The sequence below is a fragment of the Rattus norvegicus genome, chromosome 14, assembly GCF_036323735.1.
Source record: "Rattus norvegicus strain BN/NHsdMcwi chromosome 14, GRCr8, whole genome shotgun sequence".
NCBI classification, from domain to species: domain Eukaryota; kingdom Metazoa; phylum Chordata; class Mammalia; order Rodentia; family Muridae; genus Rattus; species Rattus norvegicus.
Window position 1 is genome coordinate 1,688,418 of NC_086032.1, and position 27,166 is coordinate 1,715,583.

A 27,166-nucleotide genomic window follows, 5' to 3' on the forward strand; every position below is an offset into this window, starting at 1 on the left:
TGCAGTTCTTGCTTAACCATAAAAAATAAAATACATGTAAGTTTGTTTTAAAGAAACCTCTTATGATGTAGATATTACACTCATATACATTAAATAAATCTTACACACACAAAAGAAAAAAATTAGATCATATGTTACATCCCTGGCATAATCCTAGCTTAAAATAAGGGCTTAATATATACAGCATACTGGGCTGGAAATGCTGACAGACATTTTTAATCACAGAACTTGTAAGGAGATATAAGGGGAATGGGAATCTCTGAGTTCAAGGCTAGATTGGTCTACAAAGTGAGACCCTGTTTCCTAAAAGAAGACAAAGAAAGTGAGGTCATATACATATTGTTACTATTAATATATTAGCCTCTAAGTCACAGCTGAATGCCTGCCTGTAGGTTGATGTCACTATGCAGGTAAAGGCGGACAAGATAAAGTGAGGCCTGTAATTGGACAAGAAGGAAGGGAGGCAGGAGTAGAGGTTTTAGAAGGCAGGGAAAAGACAAGAGAGGGGACAGGAGTGAGGAAGAGGGAGCCGAGAGAACAAGGCAGCAGATGTTAAGATTCTTCTCTGTGCATAGTTACAGGTTGTTATGACTATTTTTAAGGAATGGGTGTATACAAGACTTTGGAACAGAGGATATTATGTGGTGTGTTCTTTCTTGTGACAACTTAGTTGAGTTCAAGAGAGTGTACGGTGGCAGGACTCACTAGCCCACCAAGGAATTGGGATGTGTATGCTGGCATGGTAACAACCGCCCTGGGAACTAGATGGGTAGACAGATTGCTACAGAGCTCAGACAGGCGAGCGCCTTTTTTATTTTTATGGTAACACTTGCCTGATCTTTTTTTTTTCATTTTTCTTAAAAAGCTACTTGGACAGTGTCAAGCTGACCACAAAATGAGAGAGAGCAGGAGTGTTAGCAGCCACAGCAACTTCTCTCACTTACTTAGATGGATCATAGGTTGGGCAAAAAGGCAAAACAAAACAAACTACCAAAACAGAGTAAAACAAAAAGCAGCCGAGAAATTGGGCCATTTAAAGTTCAACAATACATTTTGTGGTATGAGCCAATGACTCAAAATAATCAAAGAAATATGTGTAATTATGGTATCTTTTCTTACTGACTCACCTCAGTTCAGCAGTAAGATCCTTTATTGTAGTGTATTTTTCTTCTAGTGATAACTGAGCCTTTTGTAGTACATCTCTCAATTCCTGTAGTTGTCTTAAGGTACTTTTCAATTCTCCATGAGCATTCTGTAGTTCATTTTCAAGAGCTTCCCGTTTCTGCGTGGTTTCTGTTAGTTCAGTTTCTGTGTGGTGTTGTAACCTTTCTAACTCCTTCACTATTAAGAAGATAAAATCATTTAAAAAATATATGGGGGTTGGGGGTTTGGCTCAGTGGTAGAGCGCTTGCCTAGCAAGCGCAAGGCCCTGGGTTCGATTCCCAGCTCTGAAAAAAAAAATAGGAAAAAAAATATATGTAAAGCATTTTTATGAGTAAGTATAACTAATAATGTTCAAGGAGCAGTGAAGATGCTTCAGTTACTTAAGGTAACTTAAGTTCTTACTTAAGGTAACTCTGAAGAAAGAAAACGTTTGGGCTAGAGAGATGGCTCAGCAGCTGATGCTCTTTCAGAGGACCAGGTTCAATCCCCAGCACCCACATGGTGGCTCACAACTGTCTGTAACTCCAGTTCCAGGGGACCTGACACTCACACAGACATGCACTCAGGTAAAACACCACTGCACATAAAATAAAAAGAAATCTTTTTCTTAGAAAAAGAAAGAAAACATTTAATTGGGGGCTTGCTTACAGTCTGAGAAGTTTAGTCCGTGGTCATTGTGGTGGGGACTATGATGGCATGCAAGCAGAAAATGGAGTAGCAACTGAGACCTACATCCTGATCCAAAAATGGCAGAACAAAGCCAAACTGGGCCTGGCTTGGGCTCTTGAAACTTTCTCTTTTGGGGGGGTGGTATGTGCGTGGGGGGAGCTTTTGAAACTTTAAAGCCACCACTAGTACCATACTTCCTCAAACAAGGCCATACCTATGCCAACAAGGCACAGCCCGTAATCCTTCACAAGTAGTGCCACTCCCTTACGACTAAGCATTCAAGTGTATGGGCCTATAGAAGCCATTCTTATTCAAACCACCGCAAATATATACACAGGTATTGTATTTGAGGTAAATTATGCTAACTAGTTGCTTACCTGAATTTGTTTTCTTTTCTAGTTCTGTTTTTGTCTGATCTAAAATCATATCTAACTGAGAAAGATGTATGGATTTATTTTCCCCATCTCGTTTCAAATGAGTTATTTCTTTTTCCAGTTTAGACAGCTCCTCTTTGTACTGATCAATCTCAAGTTTGGCTTGCCTAGTTAAAAAACCAAACAATAGAACATGTAATTTGGAAACTTTAAACCAAAAGACTTGTCTCTTACTTTAAATATGCAAATTCTACTAGGTTAAATATTAGCAAAATCTCTACTCAGATTTTTTTAAAATCAAATGTTCTTTAATTTCATAGACCATATGAAACATACTGTGTAGGCATACAACAGTGTTGCAGTTTCCAAGTATACACAGATTAGAGTACAGAGGTTAAATGCTGCTTTACTGACCACAGCCGCAACTTTAGATAAAACTTTATATAAAACATACAATCCCCACTCAGAGGTTTAAGTCACCTATTACATGTTTTAAATTTCCAGTCTGAGTACATATGACTTTATAAGATTGTGTAGGGATTGAGGACACGCAAGGAGAAGCCCATGATAGTCCCATTATCTGAGACATAATGAAGAGGCAAATAAATTATCATGAAGACCATACTAATCCTACAGAACCAGTGAACTGAGTTAAGACTTATTAGCAGGATGCCTTTTTTAGTATTAAAAGTGGTTAGAAATTCTTAGATTGATCAGCATAAGCCAAAGAGCAGGCTAACAGAGTGGTTTTAATGACCAACTTGATGTTGCGGTCAGTAAAGAAGAGTAAAAGCTATAGTCTCAGTTCAAGTGGGGAGAGGGAGATAGAAACAAAGTCTGTAAGCTGGAAGCAGCCCAAACTACATACTAAGGCCCTGTCTCAAAGACAAAACAGAGGGAAGGAAGCGAAAGGCTATCATAATAGTAATATATTAGAAATAATAGTAAATATTAGAAACAGTGAGCTTTACGGCAAACTATGGGGATGTCTGAAGAATGATGGAAATATAATCAAAGAAAGCTTTTAAAAAAGAAAACTCAATCATGACATGAATCAGTTAAATGAATACTGATTAGCCAGAGCTGACATTGGAGAGAACAGTAAGTCAGGTGGACATTGTTCAGAGTACAACTCTGACTCTGGTACAAGAACATGGGGAAAAGATTCTTCAGTTTAGAAGCCTGCAAGAGAACTAGTAATGTCCTCAGGGTAATGTCAGAGGTTTACTCTAGTAAGAGTAAAGAAAAGGCAGAGAATACAGCAAAAGCTTGTGAGCTGCAGAAGGTACAAAAGGAGTTTCTAGAAGTTGGCTGTCATAGAAGAAAACAGTGGTGGGCCTAGGATTAAAAATCTAGCATTTCGGGGTTGGGGATTTAGCTCAGTGGTAGAGCGCTTGCCTAGCAAGCACAAGGCCCTGGGTTGGTCCCCAGCTCCGAAAAAAAAAAAAAATCTAGCATTTCTTGTGTTTCTTGTATTTTGTATCCTTGTATTTCAAGGGTAGCGCTAGAGCATGGTAGACTTCCTGGCCTCACAACTGTCACTAGTGGAAAACTCTTTAAGGAACAATGGCACTGTTGAGAAGTGTGTGTCTGGTCAAGCAAGTACTACTCTAAGTCCAGAGGCCCTGTCAATGAGGAAGGAAATCTGGGGACATAAGGTTTAGTTCCTGCATGTAAATTCACATTTGACTGCTACTGGTATACATGGGGGTAGAATTATGTGCATTTACTGGGATAATTTTGAATGTCTAGTCAAGGCTGAGAACTATTTCATTTATCCCACATACAATTAAGTCCCCTGGCTGGGTGGTGGTGGTGCACACGTTTGACCTCAGCACTTGGGAGGCAAAGGCAAGTGGATTTCCAGTTTGAGGTAGCTTGGTGCTCAGAGTGAGTTATAGGACAGCTGGGGCTACACAGAGAAACCCTGTCTTGAAAAACCAAATGAAACAAAACAAGAACAAGGACAACAAAAAACCCAAAACACTCAGTTAGGTCCTCGAGAGTTTCCACAGTGTGAGGACCACTTTGCCTGTAACTTTCAGTGTTATTTGTAATGTAATATAGCAGTTACCGAGTGCCTGTAAACTATAAGACCTAGGCTAGTTATACCAAATGTTGTGGGGAACCCTGAAATAAGCTAAGCAGGATCCTTACTTCAAGATTAGAAAGTGAAAATTGTAGTATAATAAAAAAAGAGAATGAAGGACATGAGGGAGATACAAGACAATGCTATAGGAACTTAGCCTATGAAGAAGCTAATTCCTCAGAGAAATATCTCACTGCATATTATCAAATCTGAAACTCAAACTTACCAACACAAAATTGAGAAGGCCAATAAAACTGCTAAATTCAAATTTTACCTGGCAGTACCAGTTAGCTCGACAATTTTTTGCCTTTTCAAATCTACATCATGCATGGCTGCTTCATATTTCTCTTCCATTTTTCTCAACTTTTCTGTTGAACTTTCCCTTTGTTTCTGCAGCTCCTGTTCTTGCTTTGATACCTGTTAAGCATGTTTTCAGTTAAGTGCTTAAATTTAATTACAAGCCAACACTATCCAGAAATACAGTACTTTACATGTAGTCTAACCTATCATTTAATTTGAGATGTATTCTAAAAACCAAGGTAAGCTTTGGTGTGGTAGACTGTAACTGCAGCTCAAACATGGAAAAGGCTGAGGCAGGAGACTGTCTGAGTCCTGGAGCTCAAGGCCAATCTCAGCAATATAAAAAGACTCCATCTCAAAAATCAAATTTAATATAATATTAATAATATTAAAATATGAACGAGGATGCTTGAAACCATAACAGCAAGACTAAGTTAGGGTTAGTGAGGTCATTCACAGACCTCCGTACAGTAGTGGCACATCTGTAACAGTAAAGTGAGATAAGAACTGAGCAAGTCCGGGTGAGCCTGAGTGCACGACTGCTGTACATGAGAGGCCCCAATTCCTCCCTAGCACAAGTAAGAAGAAGGAAGGAATGTAAACAAGGAGGGAGGGAAAGAAATAAACAAAGTAGTAAAAATTTCCCCTTTCATTGTTTTCTTAATAATTTTTTCATTTTATGTGCATTGATGTTTTGCCTGCATGTGTATCTGTGTGAAGCTGCCAGAACCCCTGAAGCTGGAGTTACCTATAGACAGTTGTGAGCTGCCAAGTGAATGCTGGGAATCAACCCAAGTCCTCTGGAAGAGCAGCCAGTGCTCTTACCACTGAGCCATCTCTCCACCCTATTTCCCCCTTTTATTATCCCTATTTGAAAAGGCTTTTTCTCTTCATGTCACAAACGGGGGAAGGTAGGGGGGAATTCAGAAAAAAATATATATATACACACACATACATATATACATGTATATGTAATATATTTAATCATATATGATTAAAAATTTATGATATACTAAGATGAAATCAGAAAATCTATAATTTTTTATATTTTTTATTTTTTATGAAAGAGAAAAAATGGAATACATATGAAAGAAATTGAGAAAGTTAATAATGAATTAAAGAAAAAAGATTACTCTCTAGAATCAAGTTTTCTAGGATTCTTTCAATGAAATAATAACATGATTATTTTAACAAATCTTGGTTGTCGTCTTAAAAACTGAACCCAGAGCCTTATGTGTACTGGACAGGCACTGTACCACTGGTTTTAACGGATCATAACTTATTTGCATAGCCCAGAAGCAGTTATATTTTTGAGGAAAAGGATTCTTCTTTTATTTTATTGTTTTGCCATTTCTTTAAAGAATACCATACCACATGTGTTATTTAAAAGGGAGACATCAGAAGATATAATGATCCAGACAAGTATTAACTTTAGATTCAAGAAAATAAATTCAGTCAAGAAGTTTAAATTACAATAAAATTTTATAGCATGAGAAATCTGGTCGTGGTACTAAGAGATCTAGGTCTGGTTACATAAAAAAATTATGTTTACTAATCAAAAATCTGCAAGTGATTTTTAAATTTTATATCATAAAAATCAACCTTTGTAATCAGTAATGTATACCTGTTTTTCCAGTTTACTCTGGATATCTTCTAGCTCTCCACTTCTGAGGGTCTCCTGCTGTAACATCTGCTGCTGCTGCTGAAGCGTATGCTGCAGAATAGCATTTTGTTCACTCGTCTCTTCAAGGTTATGAGTCTTTATCTTTAGCTCTTTCTGCAAACAATATACCTAGCAAAGATACACATTTCTTGTTACAATGAAGTGTTTCAATTAAAACCCAACAAATGTAAAATGTGTCCTCCTTAATTGTCCCAGTTTTCACATGGCACAGTTGGTCACGGAGGGAGAAGGGCAGGGTCCACTATTCAGACTGGGGAGATGAATCACAATGCTTATAAGGGTTGGCTCTTGTTGGGTACCATTTTGAAAAGTTCCTATGCAATACAGTGTTTTGGCTGGCTAGGATTCTGAAACAGGCTTCCTTCCTGAAAAGGAAGGAAATTTAAATACGTATGGGCTGGTAAGCTATTCTGATGTGACTTTGTACTCTGAAGTCATTCATAGCTTTCTCTAGGTAGGAAGAGTACACATCATGTCACATTCTAATGTTGTAGGAAGACTTTCTACAACCCATCTCAGCATGGGAAGAACAAAGGGAACCCTGGATTGATCTACACTTCATTTGATGACACTTCCCCTTTACAGATATAAAACCAAAATCACTACATAGTAAAATCAGGTGATATTTATAATACTAAATATAATACTATTGAAAGTTTATATAATATTTCAGCAAATCAATCCAGAATATTCACATTCTAACATATAAAGGAATAACAATATCAACTACAAAATTTTAGTGATTCACTTTGAATATTTAAGGTTTCAGTACACTGGTCTCCAAAATTTCTTTAAAAGATCTCTCTAAGGTAAGTATGGTAGTACACACCTAAAACCCCAACACTTGGGAGGCTGGGGCAGAAATATTACAAGTTACAGGCTAGCTAGAGCTGTCTAAAAAACAGAACAAGTGAGTAGAAGCTGAGGTTATAGTTAGACTTAACAATTTGTGTTTCATGTGTGTTGTGTAGGGGTAAGGGGACAAGCTGGGGAGTCGCTTCTCTTTTACCATGTGGATTCTAAGATAGAGTGCAGGTCCTTATCAGGCTTGGGGAAAGTGGCTTGACCTGCTGAGCCATCTCTTCAGCACATCAAAAAGGGTCTTTAATCTAGTAACTGCAAATTTTATCTCAATAAAGTTTAGTTGTTAAACCTGATTTAAAAAAAAAAAAGTATCTCACTATGTGACCATGGATAGCTTGAAACTTGGTAGTTCAGAGAGATAGTGCCAGGACAAGCAAGAGCAGGACAGGCAATGGGCAACTCTGTGCCTCACCGAGGAAAACCCTCGGTGATTTCCCTCGGTGGGCAAAGGAGATCCTAAGAAGCAGAGAGGCAAAATGTCCTCATATGCATTCTTTGTGCAAACTTGCCAGGAGGAGAACAAGAAGAAGCAGCCGGATGCTTCTGTCAACTTCTCAGAGTTCTCCAAGAAGTGCTCAGAGAGGTAGAAGGCCATGTCTGCTAAAGAAAAGGGGAAATTTGAAGATAAGGCAAAAGCTGACAAGGCTCGTTATGAAAGAGAAATAAAAACCTACAACCCCAAAGGGGAGACCAAAAAGAAGTTCAAGGACCCCAGTGCCCCCAGGGGCCTCCTTCAGTCACCTTCTTGTTCTGTTCTGAGTACCGCCCAAAAATGAAAGGCATCCTACTTATCCATTGGTGATGTTGCAAAGAAACTAGGAGAGATGTGGAACAACACTGCCATAGATTACAAGCAGCCCTGTGAGAAGAAGGCCGCCAAGCTGAAGGAGAAGTATGAGAAGGACATCGCTGCCTACAGAGCTAAAGGAAAACCTGATGCAGTGAGAAAGGGAGTGATCAAGGCTGAGAAGAGCAAGAAAAAGAAGGAAGAGGAGGAGGATGAGGATAAGGATGAGGAAGACAAAGAAGATGAAGATGAAAAGAAGAGGAAGAGGAGGAGGAGGAGGAGGAAGAAGCTGGTTCTACCGCAGTTTTTTTCTTATCTATAAAGCATTTAACTCCCCTGTACACAACTCACTCCTTTTAAAGAAAAAAAATTGAAATGCAAGGCTGTGTAAGATTTGTTTCTAAACTGTGCAGTGTCTTTTTTTGTATAGTTACACACTACTGAATGTGTCTTTAGCTAGCCCTGTCCTGGTGGTATTTTCAATAGCCACTAACCTTGCCTGGTACAGTCTGGGGGTTGTAAATTGACATAAAAATTAAAGCAGGTTCTTGTTGGTACACAGCACAAATTAGTTATATATGGGGACAGTAGTTTGGTTTTTTTTTAAAGATTTTTATTTATTGTATGTATGTGAGTACACTGTAGCTGTCATCACACACACCAGAAGAAGGTTTCGGATCCCATTACAGATGGTTGTGAGCCACCATGTGGTTGCTGGGATTTGAACTCAGGACCTCTGGAAGAGCAGTCAGTGCTCTTAACCACTGAGCCATCTCTCCAGCCCCAGTAGTTTGGTTTTGGTTTTGTTTTTTGTTTGTTTTTTTTTTTCCTTTGTTTTTTCTTTTGGTTTTCTTTTTGGGTTTTTTTTTTTTTTTCATCTTCAGTTGTCTCTGATACAGCTTATACAAAGATAATTGTTGTTCTGTTAACTGAATACCACTCTGTAATTGCAAAAAGATTGTGGCTGTTTTGTTGACATTCTGAATGCTTCTAAGGAAATACAATTTTTTTTAAAGATTTATTTATTTTTGTTTATATCAGTACACTGTAGCTGTCTTCAGACACACCAGAAGAGGACATCTGATCTCATTAGAGATGGTTGTGAGCCACCAAGTGGTTGCTGGGATTTGAACTCAGGACCTCTGGAAGAGCAGTCAGTGCTCTTAACCACTGAGCCATCTCTCCAGCCCCCAATACAATTTTTTTACTTTAAAAAAAAAAACAAAAACAAAAACAAAAAAACAAAAAACTAGGTAGTTCAGGGTCACCTAAAACTCAGGATCCTCCTGAGGCAGTCATCCAAGTACTGCGATTATAAGAATGCACCACCATGTCGAGCTTCTAAACCTGATTCTTTTTTTTTTTTTTTTCGGAGCTGGGGACCGAACCCAGGGCCTTGCGCTTGCTAGGCAAGCGCTCTACCACTGAGCTAAATCCCCAACCCCTCTAAACCTGATTCTTAACCCTTATACAGGAAGAAGAAACAAAAACAAAAACTTTTAATTTTGGCCAAGCAGTGATGGTGCACATCTTTAATCCCAACACTCAGGAAGGAAGCAGATCTCTGATTTTAAGGGCTTCCTGGTCTTCAGAGTGAGTTCAGGACAGCCAGGGCTACTCAGAGAAACACTGTCTTGAAAACCAAAAACCAAAAAATAAAAAATAAATAAAAATTTTTAAGAATTTTATTCTCCTAAATCTAAAACAATGCCTTAGATATTATTTAATTTATATTAAAATTATTCCGTAATACTTGTAACTTATTACTCTGATTCTAAAAAATAAATGAATTTGAATTTTAAGGTATATTTTATGCTGTAATGAAATAGTCTGTTCTTTAAAGAATATATAATTTAAAATATTTTAATGTCATATATATTACATATAAAGATGTACTTTTTAAGCATATTAAGGAAATAAGGATGTAACTCAGTTGTTAACGATTCTGCCTAGTGTGGTGATCTGAAAGAGAATGGCTCTCAAAGGCATATTACTGGGTACCTGGTGGGTGAAACTGTTTTAGGAGTGTGTCCTTGTTAGAAGAGGTATGTCACTGGGGTGGGGCTTGAGGTTGCAAAAGACTCATCCATTTGCAGTTAGTGCTCTGCCTCCTGGCTGTGTCTCAATAAGCTCTTGGCTACTGCACCAGTGCAATGCCTGCCGCTATGCTCCCTATCATGGTGGTCACAGATTCTAACCCTCTCATGCTGGAAGTCACAAATAAGTTCTTTCTCCTCTATGTTGCCTAGGTCATAGTCTTACCACAGTAATAGAAAAGCAACCTGGGGTACCTAGCCGCTCTGGGTGTCATCTCCAGCAGCACCAAAACCAGGTATGGCTAAACACACCTGTAATCCAGCACTTGACAAGTAGAACTTAGGTTCTATATCAGTTCTATATCAGCTCTGTATAAGTTATTTAGTGAGTCTGAAGTCACTGTTGGATATCCTAGACCAATCGTGTCTTTACAAATGCCAAACAAAATAAAGTATATTGAATATACTATTTAAAAATAAAACAAAACCATAAGAGCAAATTTGGGGCTGGTGAGAGGACTCAGCAGTTAAGAGCACTGGCTGCTCTTTTAGAGGTTCTGAGTTCAATTCCCGACAACCATATCGTGGCTCACGGCCATCTAGAAAGAGTTCTAGTGCCCTCTTCTGGTATGCAGGTATACATGCTGACAGAGAAGTCATACATTTAAAAAGAAAAAAAACCTTGCAAAATTTCTTTCTTTTTTTTTTTTTTTTTTTAATTAACTTGAGTATTTCTTATATACATTTCGAGTGTTATTCCCTTTCCCGGTTTCCGGGCAAACATCCCCCTCCCCCCTCCCCTTCTTTATGGGTGTTCCCCTCCCCATCCTCCCCACATTGCAGCCCTCCCCCCAACAATCTAGTTCACTGGGGGTTCAGTCTTAGCAGGACCCAGGGCTTCCCCTTCCACTGGTGCTCTTACTAGGCTATTCATTGCTACCTATGAGGTCAGAGTCCAGGGTCAGTCCATGTATAGTCTTTAGGTAGTGGCTTAGTCCCTGGAAGCTCTGGTTGCTTGGCATTGTTGTACATATGGGGTCTCGCGCCCGTTCAAGCTCTTCCAGTTCTTTCTCTGATTCCTTCAACGGGGGTCCTATTCTCAGTTCAGTGGTTTGCTGCTGGCATTCGCCTCTGTGTTTGCTGTATTCTGGCTGTGTCTCTCAGGAGAGATCTACATCCGGCTCCTGTCAGCCTGCACTTCTTTGCTCCATCCATCTTGTCTAATTGGATGGCTGTATATGTATGGGCCACATGTGGGGCAGGCTCTGAATGGGTGTTCCTTCTGTGTCTGTTTTAATCTTTACCTCTCTATTCCCTGCCAAGGGTATTCTTGTTCCCCTTTTAAAGAAGAGTGAAGCATTCACATTTTGGTCATCCTTCTTGAGTTTCATGTGTTCTGTGCATCTAGGGTAATTCAAGCATTTGGGCTAATATCCACTTATCAGTGAGTGCATACCATGTGTGTTTTTTCTGTGATTGGGTTACCTCACTCAGGATGATATTTTCCAGTTCCAACCATTTGCCTACGAATTTGAGTAACTTACCTCTTCAGATTTCTTCTTCAGCTGTCTTTCAAATTTTTCCTTATTTCCTTCCAATTGATTCAAATGCAAAGCAAGTTCTTCCTTACAGATTTCTAATGCTGAATCCAGTTGTCTGACCTAAAGTCAAAACAAGCAAAATATACCATCAAAAAACAAGAAAAACCAAGGCTGGATGTGGAGGCACATGCCTTTCTCCTGGCACTCAGGAGGCAGAGGAAGGCTAACCTTTGAGTTCCAGGTCAGCCTGGTCTACACAGTGAGATGCAGGAGATCCAGGGCTATATAGGAAGAGTCTGTCTCAAAAATAAACAAGTAAATAAATAAGCAAATAAATGGAAACAAATCAGTACTAACTGAATGAATTAACATCAGTGCGTGTTTATTATATGTACAATGTTTCAGAGCTGTCTCTTAATGTTACTTACTGCTTTACACACTGAAGCAGGGCCAGTGAGGTGCCTAAGCCACAAAAGCACTTGCTATACAAGCCTGGTGTCCTGAGTGTGGTTCCTCAACGATTACGAGTTTAACACTCCCTGAAAAAAGCAAGCTTGAGACCACCAATCCAGCCCAGAGGGGCTCCCAGGGCAGGGAGCCCAGGCCAGAGCCTGGAGCCACTTGGCTAGGCAAGAGCAAACCAGAGATTAGAAGAATTCGAAGGTCCTAGACAGGGGTGAGCCCAGTACATGACCCTGGCATGCGGCCACGCAGGTGAGCCTGAGCAAGGAAGGAGCCCGAGATAACCACCAGCCCAGTGCTTTGCAGGCCTGGGGGACAGACTATTCCCAAGATGAGCCCTGTCTGGTGCCATAATGCATTGGTTGGGCACTCCTGAAATAACCCCACTCAGAGACTCTGAGAGCAAATAAGAGCGGGGAGAAATAGAGCAGAGAAGGATGTGGGAACAATGAGGAGAGGCAGAACGGCAGACTTGAAGATAGTGAGGATCAGTCTGATGTGAGTAGCCAGTGGACCATGGTGGTATCCTAGCCTGTGGTGCCACTGGGGGCCAAGTCTGGACCATGGCCTGCAGCAGGGTTTGTTAGCACCTCGTCTGGACTGCTGCCCAGGAACATGTTGATGTCTGAGGTGTTCAGAACTGGCTCCACCATTACCTTGGCATCGTTGGAGAGCTGACCCTGGGGGCATAATAAGATCAAGAGAGCTGACGCCATCCCTAGTCAGCTGCAGTAATCTGGTGAATGGGCCTGCATATCACCCAGAAGCAAGAGAGCTAGCTCTAGTTACAGGATTTGCAGGTAAACAAGCCCTGAGGGTAGACTGTGGTAGGGCTGGCCCCTTCACTCATCTTCACTGCTCCCCCTCTACAGCAGGCAGGACACCTATCCCTGAGATCATGAAAGCAGGGGAGATGACCCTGCAAATCACCTGGGCAGCACAGTAGAGATGGCCCTGATGGCATGGGGGTGAGAAGCCAGCCCCACGGTGGTTCTGCTGTCTGCTGGCTATGGCACTGACTGGGTCAGTCAGGAGCAGGACAGGAGAGCCCATCCCAGTGTAGGATGAGCTGGTGGAGGACAGCTGGTGGGTTGACCAGCTTAGATAACTCTTAGGTCCAGACCCAGGGCTTTGGATTGACCTCCCCAACATCTACCCTGTCATGAATTGCTGGTGTGTATAAAGAGGTCAGTCTTCAGATCCCAAACTACAGGATATCCATGGCCTAGGTCAGGAAGTTCCAGTATTGATAGTGTAACAGAAGCCAGAAGTCTGTACCAGAACAACAACCCATAACCCATGACAGTGAACACTTAAAAGCAAAGAAGAGTGGACAAAGGTATACAACTTCCACAGGGAGATTTTTTTTCCCCTCTGCTGAGGGAGAGGCTGCAAGGGTAGAACACAGCTATGAGGGGAGGAGAAGAAGATTAGGATTGGAGTGCATGAGATGAAATTTACAAAGAGCCAATAAAAAGTTTTTTTAAAGGCACCAAAAAGAAAATATTCAATGTATAACTCATTCATTTTCTGAGTTCATATCTCTTCTCTGGCCATTAATATTTGAAACACTGCTTAGATATTTTAGGTGATTTAAAGACTAGGAGTTTAACAGCTATGGAATATTATTTAATGAAAGTTCCGTGCCTACAACCTTACATGAAAAGTTATTTACCTTTCCCCCAGCTTTTCAAAAAGTACTATTCTGGAGCCTGAAACCCATGATGTAGACCAGGTTAGCCTCAACCGTTTAGCAATCCTCTAGACTCTTCTTAAAGGCGGGGCTACTCTGCCTGACCTGCACACTAAGTTTTGAAATTAAGTTTACTATTACATCTGTAATGAATTGACATGACAATAAATGTTAAAGAATTATTGGGGGCTGGGGATTTAGCTCAGTGGTAGAGCGCTTACCTAGGAAGCACAAGGCCCTGGGTTCAGTCCCCAGCTCCGAAAAGAAAAAGAACCAAAAAAAAAAAAAATTATTGAATGCTACAGGAGTAACTGTGGAGAGATGGTTAATGTTACATTTAAAGTTAAGACTGACTATGCTTGAGACACCAAACAGCACAAAATGCCTCTAACATGTAACTCTAACTCTAACAGGTTGTACCCTAGCAGTCCATTTCCCAGACATAGAAACTATTTTTAAATTAATGTTCTTATAAAATTTGTGTTCTAACAAGATGGTGAGTAGTGGTCACACACTAAGTACTATTTCAACTTTGAATTCAAAAGCTGACTCTTGCTTACTGTGCTCAAAAGCTGACTAGGACAACTGCAAGACATCATGTTAAACTGAGACCCTGCCTACACATAGACAGAAAACATGCAATCTGTGGGTTTTGCCTTATAAAACCTCGAGCTGATATGGTGCTACCTCTTGGGAGCGCTCTTAAGTACGGTTGTGGTTCCACAATGGATGCCAGTATCTAAAACAAAAGCCTCTCCTTGCTAAAATCTATTTATGGTCACAGTGAATCTGAGTGAGCCCAGATCCATAACAATAAATAAAGGTTTAACTGTCGGGCTGGGCAGACAGCTCGTGCAGTAGAGTGCCTGCATGATAAGCACTCACAGGTCAGGTCACAGGTCAGGTTTTAGCACTAGCTCAGCAGTCAGCGATGTCAGCATGCATGTGTATATAATTCTAGGGTCAGGAAGACAGAGACAGGCACATCACTGAAGCTCACATACCAGGCAAAACAGCTCAAGTGACAAGCTCCAGGCTAGGTCAGAAGACTATCTTACAAAGTAAGACTGAGGGATTTAAGGTTGTTTAAATTATATTTGTGCCTGTTGGGGAAGATGTGTGTACACACGAGCTTTCCTTCTGTGTTATTTCTCGTTGCTAACACTAATGAGCTGCAACAATAGATAAAAAAACAAATTATTTAAAGATACCTTTGTGTGTACTCTGAAACTAAAAAGAGATGGGATTCCCCAGAGGCTGGAGCTACAAGCCATTGTCACTGCCCAACAGACCGCTGGAAGTGAATTCAGGTCCTACTCAAGAACAGTACACTCTCTTAACCACTCAGCCACTTCCCCAGCCCTTTAATTGACTTTTACACATTACAATTTTTTAATAATTTATCAAAAGGAGAGGCACACATGCATGCGTGCACATACACACGCACACACAGAAACACAGAGAGTGTACAACTATACTAGCCTTGATTGTTTCTTCAGACACATGAATCTGCAATGCTTTCAAAGCTTCATCTTTCTTCATATTTTCTTTTTCCATTTCCTATAAACAAATTTTGTTAAGAAAATATATGGTTATGATTGCAAATAAATATTGAAATATATAAAATTTACGGAAACATTAACTAAGATGTAAGCTCTTACCATTTTACTTTCTGTTAAGAGTCTGTCTAGTGATTCAAGGTGATGTTGTTTACACAGTATATCTTGCTGCAAAATGGACATAGTCTTTTCCTGTTCTTTAAATTGTTGATCTCTTTTCTCTAGCTGAGTTTCAAGCTAAATATAAAAACACAGTTTTCATATACACTTTAAAAACACTGGGAACACTTTAAACATAAATATATTTGAAATGATGTAAATTTTTGCATTTTAAAAATTTCCTTGAGTTTTTCTAATTTAAAAAATTAAATATATGCCTATCTCTTTCCCCTTTCTTCCACTCGTCTTTATCATTGACTGGTCAATTTATTTTTAAGATTGTATTTATTTATTATATATAAGTACACTGTAGCTGTCTTCAGACACACCAGAAAAGGGCATCGGATCTCATTACAGATGGTTGTGAGCCACCATGTGGTTGCTGGGATTTGAACCCAGAACCTCTGAAAGAGCAGTCAAGCACTGTTAACCTGAGTCATCTTTCCTGCCCAAAGCAAAAATTCTTATTCTCCACAATTTAATCAAAACCCGGTAAAAGCAAACTTTAAAAAAAATATATTGTTATTTGTATGTGCCTGTGCCTGTGCATGAGTGTGTGTGTGTGTGTGTGTGTGTGTGTGTGTGTGTGTGTGTGTATTTACACATGTATGGAGCCCAGAGGTCTCTATTAGTGGTCTTCCCTCTATTTTCTACCAGTTTACTTTTTGAGAATGTAAGCTTTCTCTTTCGTTGAGTCCAGTTTAATAGTACACTAGGCTGGATGGCTACTGAGTTCTAGGATCTACCTGCTAAGCACTGGGAGTACTGATACTTGGCTTTCTGTGAGAGGAATGGAGACCCGAACTCGGATCCTCATGTTGGTGCAGCATGCACTTTAATCCTGCACCATCTCAAATCAAAATAAAATAATATCCTAAAGTGGAAAAAGTGTATAAAGTTTATAAAAAGTCATGATTCTGAACATAATTCAAACACAAACCATTTAGTGAAATGCAGTGGCTTAGAATTACGTTACTTTAAGCGTGTGTATACGTATATCATCCAGTCACTCCCTATTATTTGTATGTGTTCTCCACATCAAAGGGTTCTGCAATCTGTATATGCCAACACTACACAATGAAAATATTTGAAAACATTTATCTCTACTGACTATGTGACTATTTCCTAAACAATAAAGCATAGTAACAATTTATATAGTATTTCCATTGAATTAGCTATCACAAGTACTCTATAGACATTTAAGAATGTAGAGAGAAGTTATACACAAATTTAGGTTATTTTACATGAAGAATTTGAGCATTCTCAGGGAAGCATCTGTGGGTTGAATTTCCCAAGGATCTAAAGGGATGATTGCATTACATATAGGCAGTTTACAAACATGGGAAAGAAAACAGTTTAGAAGACATAAAATAAGGTCCTAACAATTCTACACCATTGCCTATCCATTTGTTTATTGTTTATTGGCAGAGTCTCTGTATTACAGCTCTGGCTGGCCTAGAACTTACTATGTATGCCACACGGACTGAGTACCAGGATTACAGGTATGTGCCACCATACACAGATGAATTATGTAACTTTTGTGTATGCTGGTATGCTGGAGTGCACATTTGTTCATCATATGTGACTGCCGGTAAAGGACAGAATGGGTATCAGATCTTCAGAACTAGAGTTTTAAGAGGTTGCAAATGGACAAGATATGGCTGGTGGGAAATGAATCTAGGTACTCTCAAAGAGTAGCAAGTAACCTTAACTACTGAGCTATCTCTTCAGCCCATAGACTTTAAATAGTGTCTTAGGGTTTTACTGCTGTGAAGAGACACCATGACCAAGGCATCTCTTATAAGGACAATATTTAATTGGACTAGCTTACAGGTTCAGAGGTTCAGTCCATTATTATGAAGGTGGGAGCAGGGCAGCATCCAGGGAGGCATGGAGCAGGCAGAGCTGAGAGTTCTACATCTTCACCTGAAGGCTGCTAGTGGAAGACTGGCTTCCAAGCAGCTAGGATGAGGGTCTTAAGTCCATGCCTACAGTGACACACCTATTCCAACAGGGTCACACCTCCTAATAATGCTATTCCCTGGGCCAAACATATACAAACATCACATATAGTAATCATTTTTTTTAACTTTAGGGTTTTTATGTGTTTGTATTTCTGTACAGATGTGTGTCCATGTGCATTTACAGGTCAAGGGCTGATGTTGTTTGACTTCCTTAATCATACTCTGCCTTGTTTTTTAAGACCGGGTCGATCACTGAACCTGTAACACAGATACTGCTTGATTGCCTTGTTAGCAAGGCCGAGAGATCTTTCCATCTCTACCTCCCCGTGCTGGGATTAAAAACATGACCCACTTCCCCTGTCTTTTTACATGGGTGCTTGGGACCAAACTCAGTTTTCATGCTATCTCTGTATATCTCTGTATGCCCTATGCTTTCAAATTTCCACACACATAAACTCAGGAAACAGCAAACACAGGTTATAGAATAGCTCCTGTATTCTCAAGTTAACATTGTGCTGGCCTTTTACACTCAGACCTTGACACTCACTGACCTGTTCTCTAATACACAGTTTAGGGTTCATAGCAAGTACAGGGCCAGCCTGGGCTACAAGGGACCCTGCCTCAAAAAATCAACAACCCAGAATCATAGTTTATTCATTCATCCAAGGAAGTTGCAGGGTTGTTTCCAGTTTTAACAACTATGAGTAATCTACAATAAAGCATATTTGCAGGCTTTATTATAAACTAGGTTTCCAATGTCCTAAGACAAATAACTAGGATTATAGGGAAATATATGAAGCACTTTTTACTTAGAAAATGTCAAACTGTTTTCTAAGCAGTCATATTTTGTTGTGGTGTGAGTTCAGCACACTATGCTTGCTTGACTGAGGTGGCGCGTATGGTCTGAGTGGGGACTCCCTGAAACCCTGCAACTCCCCTTCACATTCTAATGAGAACACAGTGGCTTTTATTGTCTTTATGTCACTTTTGTACTTAAGGTGGTTCATCTTCTGGTCAACTTACAGTATCAGTTATTTCTTCCTCCAGTGTTTGGAAGAAGTTACCAGTCAAACTACATAGATCTAAAATTTCTTTTGGAAAAATATGCAACTATGCTTATTATATTTTGTTTTGAAAAGCCAGATCTCATTATGTATTCCTGCTGGTCTGGAACTTGCCATAGAGACTACAGTGGCCTTGAACTCACAGAGATCCACCTGACCTTGCATACCAAGAACTGGTTCAGCCTGAGTGGAATACTTCAGTTTGTATTTTATGGTTTACAATGGTGATGATATACATCTTTTGATTCTAATTCTTTTAAACTTCTAGGTCAAACTAATTACCAATTTATAAATTTTACTGAACACTTTTAGAAACTTTCTTTATGTGTTCTTGAAAAATAAAGAGTATTACACTTTATTTCATTTTGTGTTTAAGTGCATGAAGGTTCAAGGACAACTTTCAATTAACAGTCTCTCCTTCCACTATGTGGGGTCTGCAATTTAAACTCCAGTCATCAGGCTTGGAAGTAGGCAACTATGTCTGCTGGGCCATCTCCCTGGGAGAGTATCTGCTGAATATGCACAATGTCCTGGGCTCCATCACCAGAACCATGAAAAGTAAAAAATAAAGAAACAAACATTGGAGCCTTGTGAAGGGGCATAGTCTTTGATCAAGGACTAGGGAGGCATAGGCAAACGGATCTCTGTGAGTTCAAAGCTAGTCTGGTCTACAGAATGAGTTGAGTACAGGACAGCAAGAAATTTATAGTGACATCCTACCCCCACCCCCACCAAACACAACCACCAAAAAAAGGAAAAGAAAAAAAGAAAATTGGAAAATTATTATGAAAGAGTTAGATTCTTATTGCAGGTTTTATTATTAATTTTTTTTTTTTTTGGTTCTTTTTTTCAGAGCTGGGGACCGAACCCAGGGCCTTGCGCTTCCTAGGCAAGTGCTGTACCACTAAGCTAAATCCCCAACCCCTTATTATTAATTTTTAAGCCTTTGTTTCTTCTTTGGAACATAAAGAACTTTTAGGTTAGAATGTATTAAAGAATATATTACTTGTTCAATCTGTTTTTCCATTTCTTTATGCTGTTCAAGATGAATTTTCTTTGCTTTTTCAAAAGCAAAACAAATTTTCTCATGTTCTGTGTTGATATTGGATTCTAGGCTTCTAATTTTTTCATTTTTCTCCTAGAAATAAAAGAAAAATAATAATAAAAGAAAAAGCCAAGTTGAAATAAAACTACATGAATCTAACAATAAACTGGATCTTGGACCTTCTATTCATAGGCAGCAAATGTTGGACTGGCTGGCTAGAACACAGCCTGTAAGTCATTGTAATAAATTCTCTCTCTCTTTGTCTCTGTCTCTCTCTTTAGAGGGAGGGAGGGAGGAAGAAGGAGAGAGACGGGGGCGGAGGGGGGGCGGGATTTGTTCTGTAAGTTCTGTACTCTAAAGAACCCTAACTAGTAAGAGGATAGCCACACTTTAAAAAACAAACAAACAAAAAACAAAACAAAACAAAAAACCCCACTACTACCACCAACAAAACAAAAACCAGGGGATAAATAATCCTAGACGAGCAATTCAAAATAAGAGAAACAAAGGGCCTGGAGAGATGGCTCAGCGGTTAAGAGCACTGACTGCTCTTCCAGAGGTCCTGAGTTCAATTCCCAACAACCACATGTAATAGGATCCAATGCCTTCTTCTGGTGTGTCTGAAGACAGTGACAGTGTACTCATGTACATAAAATAAAATCTTTTAAAAGAAAGGGGGTAAACACACATACACCACAAAAAAATAACAGGAGTCAACAAAAACTGTTCAGTAATAAATTGAAGATCAGTGGTCTCAATTCCCCCAATAAAAACAATAACAGAATGAATTTGAAAATAGGATCCGCCTGGTGCTGCATGCAAGAAAAACACCTTAACATCAATGATAGATATTATCTCAGGATAAAAGGATGAAAAAAAATAATCCAAGCAACCAGACTTAAGACCTAAACTGGTACAGCCATTTTAAAATCTGACAAAATAAGACTTCAAACTAAAATACTCAAAAGAAATAGAGAAGAATACCACATACTCATCAAATAAAAAAATCCACCATGAAAATATTGCAGTTATTACTTGTTTGTTTATTTGTTTGGGGCAGGGTTTCTCTATGTAGCCCTAGCTATCCTAGAATTCACTCTATTGACCTGGCCAGCCTCAAACTCAAACTGCCTCCTGAGTGCTGGAATTAAAGATGTGTGCCACCACTGCCCAGCTGAATGCTGCAATTCTTAACACCTATGTACCAAACACAGAGGACCCACATTCATAACACAAACACTGCTACAGCTTAAATCACATGTCAACCCTCATACCAATAATGGGTGATTTCAATACCCAATTTTCAGCAAAGAAGCAGGATACAAAATTAACAATATCAAGACAACAATATCTTTCAGGATAGCCTGAAAAAAAATACAAAATATCTTAGGGTAGCTTTAAGTAAACAAGTAAAAGATCTATAAAATAAAAACTTTAAGACATTGCATTTTCAACTAATGGTGCCGGTTCAACTGGTGGTCAGCATATAGAAGAATGCAAATCTATCTATTCTTATTGCCTTGAATAAAGCTCAAGTCCAAGTGGATCAAGGACCTCCACATAAAACCAGATACACTCAAACTAATAGAAAAGAAGTGGGGAAGAGTCTTGAACACATAGGCACTGAAAATTTCCTGAATAGAGCACCAAAGGCTTATGATTTAAGATCAAGAATGGATAAATGGGACCTCATAAAATTGCAAAGCTTCTGTAAGACAAAGGATACTGTCAATAGGACAAAAAGGCAACCAACAGATTGGGAGAAGATCTTTACCAATCCTACATCCGATAGAAGGCTAATATCCAATATATACAAAGAACTCAAGAAGTTAGACTCCAGAGGATCAAATAACCCTATTAAAAAATGCGGTACAGAGCTAAACGAAGAATTCTCAATTGAGGAATATAGAATGGCTGAGAAATACCTAAAGAAATGTTCAATACCCTTAGACATCAGGGAAATGCAAATCAAAACAACCCTGAGATTCCAACTCACACCAGTCAGAATGCCTAAGATCAAAAACTCAGGTGACAGAAGATGCTGGCGAGGATATGGAGAAAGAGGAACAATCCTCCATTGTTGTTGGAATTGCAAGCTGATACAACCACTCTGGAAATCAGTCTGGTGGTTCCTCAGAAAACTCGACATAGTCCTACCTGAGGACTCCCCTGTATATACCCGAAAGATACTCCAATATATAACAAAGACACGTGCTCCACTATGTTCATAGCAGCCTTATTTATAATAGCCAGAAGCTGGAAAGAACCCAGATGCCCTTCAACAGAGGAATGGAAACAGAAAATGTGGTTCATTTACACAATGGAGTACTACTCTGCTTTTTAAAAACAATTAACTTCATGAAATTCTTAGGCAAATGGATGGAACTAGAAAATATCATCCAGTCACAAAGAACACACATGGTATACACTCACCGATAAGTGGATATTAACCCAAAAGCTTGGAATACAATTCACAGACCATATGAAGCTCAAGAAGAAGGAAGACTAAAAGGTGGATGCTTCAGTCCTTCCTAGAAGTGGGAACAAAATACTCACAGGAGTAAATGCAGGAACAAAGATTGGAGCAGGGACTGAGGAGAGGCCAGCCAGAGACTGCTCCACCTGGGGATCCATCCCACATGCAGACAACAAACCCAGACACCATTGCTGATGCCAAGAAGTGTTTGCTGACAGGAGCCTGATATGGATGTCTCCTAAGAGGCTCTGCCAAAGCCTTACTGATACAGATGAGGATGCTTGCAGCTAACCATCAGATTAAGAACGGGAACCCCAATGGAGGAGTTAAAGAAAGGACTGAAGGAGCTGAAGGGCTTTGCAACCCCAGAGGAAGAACAACAATATCGACCAACCAGACCCCTCCAGAGCTCCTGGGTACTAAACCACCATCCAAAGAGTACACATGGAGGGACCCATGGCTCCAGCTGCATATGTATCAGAGGATGGCACTGTCTGGCATCAATAGGAGGAAAAGCCCTTGGTCCTGTGAAGGCTCATTTCCCCAGTGTAGGGGATGCCAGTGAGGTGGGAGTGGGTGGGTGGGAGGGGAGCATCCTCATGGAAGCAGGGGGAGGGAGGATGGAAGAGAGGGAAACCAGGAAAGGGGTAACATCTGAAATGTAAATACATAAAATATCCAATAAAAAAGACACTGAAGAAAGAAATCAAAGAAAATATAAAAATATAAAAGGACCTCCCATGCTCATGGATCAGGATTAAAATAATAAAAATGGCCATCCTACAAAAAGCAGCCTACAGATTAAATGGAATCCCCACCAAAATCCTAACACAATTCTTCAAAGAACTTGACAGTGTTCAGCTTCATATGTAAACACACACACACACACACACACACACACACACACACACACACACACCACGCACACACCCCAGGATAGCTAAAACTAACCTGAATAACAATTAAAAAAATTTCTGGAGGTATCACCATCCCTGGCCTCAACTGTACTACAGAGACGGTATTATATTGGCACAAAAGAGACACACTGATCAATGGAGCAGAATTGAAGACCTTTTTTCCAGGATTTGATCCTTTTGTGAACCCCTAGATTATGAACTGTAAGAATCTATTTCTGGGGGTTGGGGATTTAGCTCAGTGGTAGAGCGCTTGCCTAGGAAGCGCAAGGCCCTGGGTTCCGTCCCCAGCTCCGGAAAAAAAAAAAAAAAACCAAAAAAAAAAAAAAAAGAATCTATTTCTAGTTATATAGCTCAGCCTTTGATCCTAGAGCTTTTTGTCTACTGTACTTGTGGTATGGTTCAGCCTTAGTACACACCTTTAATCCAAGAGCTAAATAAAGACAACTGTAGGTAGAGGTGGAGCAAGCAAACAGCTGACAGGGAGTGAACATAAGTAAACAGAAAGAATGGTCTTTGAGTTGAAGCATTTTTAAGACATTGGGGAGAAGGAGAAAGAACTTTTTCCTTCTTGGACATTTTTCTTCTGAGAAGTCAGTGGAGTAGGAAGGTCAGCTGGGTGCTTTCTCTGCCTCTTTGAGCTAACAGGCTTTCACCACAGCATCTAGATCCTAAGTCGTCATTTGGAAAAATCAAATGGCTAGATTTTTGATACGTATTTACTTATATGTAGATGTTAGCTGTCAAGTCATTACACACATGCTACAGACTAATAACTGAAGAGGTTACGTATAGAGTAAGAGACTGGAGGGGAGGGTGGTCTCTCTGGGAAGGAGAAATGGAATAACTATAGATGAGGTAGGATGGGGACTGACTGGAATGTATGGATCAAGTGGAGTGAGAGGGAAGAGGGGATGAAGGATGGAATCCAGAGGGACAGAGGGACAGCTAAAGCTAAGGGCCACTTGAGGGACCATATGGAAACCAGCAGGACACAGAGCCCCAAGTGGACATCTCTCAGCACCAAATGAAGCTGCCAGTACTGAGAATGGGTTACATGGTCAAGTTGTTGGCCCAAGGAGCCCCATGGGAACCCCCAAACAACCCAAGCTATTTCCAAAGCTATTGGTGGCTCTACACAAACTAACGGTAAGGTGCTATTGTTGAAGACAGAACCTACACAACTCACTGAACAGGAGAAGTTGAGCTGGTTCCTACATAGAGGCTCCCCCTACATTCATGGTACTGGAAAGTACTCTGGGCACTACTAAAGGGAAAAGCTAAACACCCAATCAGCTACAAATCCTTCCACCTCCAAAAAATGACCTACCTAAAAGATACTGAGGTGCAGTAGTGGAGTAGAGCTTGTGGGAGTAACCAATCAATAACTGATCTGACTTAAGGCCTACTCCACAAGATGAAACTCATACCCAAAATTGTTTGGGAGGCCAAGAGTCTGAAACCAGATAGGCCAGGAAACTAGGGGGAATACTGCTCTGCTAAAGAAACAGTAACAAAATGACTCCTAACCACATTATGCTGCACTCATAGACCAGTGGCTTCCTCAGTCATCAGAGAAACTTCTTCCTAAAGCAGATGGTAATAAGTCCAGAGCCGCAGACCCAGACATTATGCAGACAGTGAAAGCCCTTGGGACACTCAGTTATAAAGAATGTTTCCACTCAATCCCTCCCTGCAGGACTCTTGGGTATGAGGAGGCAGAAAGTATTTAAGAGCCAGAGAGATGGAAGACACCAAAGAATCAAGTCCTTCTGACACAGCACTGCTGGTCACACATCTATCTGAACTCAGAGACGGTGGCAGCATTCACAGGGCCTTTACTAGTCCACACCACACCTAAGCTGAGCAGAGAAGTAGACACACACCCCCATCCCTAACCTAGAGTGATCTCCAATTGGTAGCTACTGGAAAATGAAAAATTAATTTTCTCCAAGAGAGTCTCACTGGGGAAACAAACCATTCTTAAGGTAGATGGCCGAAATAAAATGAACTCAATGACATCTTTGGAGGCTCTCTGTCTCATAACATTAAGTCATGGTACTTTTTTATTTCCCCTTGCAAGTGCTTTGTGTATTTTGACTTTGGTTTTAAGTTTTAGGGCTGGGGATTTAGCTCAGTGGTAGAGCACTTACCTAGGAAGCGCAAGGCCCTGGGTTCGGTCCCCAGCTCCGGAAAAAAAAAGAAAAAAAAGAACAAAAAAAAAAAAGAAGTGGCGTGGTTTTAAGTTTTATGGGATTCCTATATGTACAGACATGTGTGTGTCTGTGTCTATATGCATTTCTTATAGGATTCATATAGGGTTGCTGTGTATACCGACATGTGTGTGTCTGTGTCTATATGCATTTCTTATAGGATTCATATAGGGTTGCTGTGTGTACTGACATGTGTGTCTGTGTCTATATGCACTTCTTATAGGATTCATATAGGATTGCTGTGTATACCGACATGTGTGTCTGTCTATATGCACTTCTTATAGGATTCATATAGGATTGCTGTGTGTACTGACATGTGTGTCTGTCTATATGCACTTCTATGCTTCTTCTCTGGCTCTTTTTCTTGTTTGGTTGCTTAGTCATACTCCAACTTGTTTGGTTCTTTTATTTCACTTTATTTTATTATTATGGATGTAGATGAGATGGGAGGTGGGGGAGGAATTGAGAAGGAAGGGGAAGAGTAACTGAATTCAGATTATATTATATAAAAACTGTATTTCCAAGGAAAGAAAAATTAAAAATAAATCAATGATCTCAAAGAGGATACAAACAAGCAAATGTATGGATTAATGGCATAAATCCAAGGATTGTATAAGCACGTAAACTATACAACAAGGAAACTAGCAAAACAGATGAGAAAATAATCAATATGTATAAAATAAGGTAACATTGTAGGTTAAAATGAAACACAGAGAGATCTGGAAATACAGACAGAAATGTTAAGAGATAAAAGCACAATGGGTCAAATAAAAAATACAGTTATAGACTTAGATAAGTAGAAGAGAGATATTGGAGGTGAAGGAAAGGTAAGAAAAACATGAGGAGGCAGACATGGGAGGAGAGGAAGAGGAGGAGGAAGACTAGGAGGAGATGAAGCAGTAGAAACACAGCCACAACTTGCAGAAATCTGGTATACTATTAGGATAGCAGACCTAAGACTCCACTGGGTAGGAGAAGGAGCTAGGGTTAAAACCAAGCACTAAGAACAAGTATTCCCTACAGTCTACAGCAGAAAGCCTAACAGAGTTTGAAAACAGACACTCAAATGCAAGAGCACAAGTGACTGGAGAAGGGACTCTCTACAACACACTCCAGCCAGTACTTCAAAACACAAAACAGAGTAAAGTGGTTCCAGGGCAAAGACACTTGGCACCAAGTCCGATGACTTGAATTTAGCCCCTGGAATCCACTGTCTTCTGAAAACTGTCCTCTGATCTCCACATGCACAGGAAGATACTCAGTGTGTCTGGTGTAGTGGCAGAGGCCTTCAATCCCAGTTCTTAGGGAATAAAGGCAGGAAGATCTCTGTGAGTTCAGGACCAGCTAGGACCATATAGTGGGATCCTGTCTCACAACAAACAAACTTAAAAATAAAAAACAATCACCCAGTGTTGATGTCTAGATGCTATCTATGCACTCATGGCTGAGGGCAGCTCCACACATGAAAAAGACATAGCAAGTGTAAATGTGCACACTGAATGTTAAGGCTGCAATTTCAAACACAAAAGAAAAACAGGCTAGAGGTCCTGAAAGAGTAACAGTGCAGTATTACCTTTAACTCAGTAATATCAATTAGAAACCAACAAAGTAACTTCAAAGTCAAATATATCATAAATCAAATAGACATAACAACTTTAAAAAAACAAAAAGGTAAATTTTACCATGAGCTCCTGTTCAAGTTCTGCATTTTTTGCAGCAATAGAAGAATATTCATTAATTTTTTCTTCCAGCTGTTTCTCTAGAATTAAAAGTTGAGAACATTTCTTCGTCATCTGGAAAAAAAAAAAAAAAAAAAAAAAACCAAACACAAAACACAGCTTTAAAAGTACTAACTTGCATCTTAAAGTCAATATCTGCTCCTCATTCCAAAGCCTGACTGACTACACTGTAGTAACCTGGAAAACGTTTTATGGTAATGGATACTTAGACTATGCAGTGAATAACCTTAGTTTACCTTACTTGAAAATTAGGCTGGTGATGCAACTTGTCAGTACACTGCCTTCCTAACGTGAGCTAAGCCTCCACTCAAGCCCAAATACTGGCCAAAAAAAAAAAAAACAACACAAATTAGAAGAATTTAGAAAAAAA

At 39.8% G+C, this 27,166-nt stretch overlaps 1 protein-coding gene across 13 annotated transcripts in view; it reads right to left on the minus strand.

Moving 5' to 3' along the window:
- Window positions 1-27,166, minus strand: part of Ccdc18 (coiled-coil domain containing 18) — a 105,857-nt gene that overhangs the window by 41,693 nt on the left and 36,998 nt on the right. For 9 of the 13 annotated variants that reach the window (XM_039092618.2, XM_039092613.2, XM_063273809.1 and 6 more), the window contains 9 exons: window positions 26,740-26,850; window positions 19,416-19,547; window positions 15,325-15,459; window positions 15,146-15,223; window positions 11,512-11,628; window positions 6,221-6,388; window positions 4,571-4,713; window positions 2,211-2,374; window positions 1,128-1,341 (listed from right to left, as the gene is read on the minus strand). In XM_039092618.2, the coding sequence (XP_038948546.1) occupies window positions 1,128-1,341; window positions 2,211-2,374; window positions 4,571-4,713; window positions 6,221-6,388; window positions 11,512-11,628; window positions 15,146-15,223; window positions 15,325-15,459; window positions 19,416-19,547; window positions 26,740-26,850 (1,262 nt within the window). Of the gene's footprint in view, window positions 1-1,127; window positions 1,449-2,210; window positions 2,375-4,570; window positions 4,714-6,220; window positions 6,389-11,511; window positions 11,629-15,145; window positions 15,224-15,324; window positions 15,460-19,415; window positions 19,548-26,739; window positions 26,851-27,166 lie in introns of those variants that run through there. The other 4 variants (XM_063273811.1, XM_039092616.2, XM_039092619.2 and 1 more) reach the window with 4 other exon arrangements.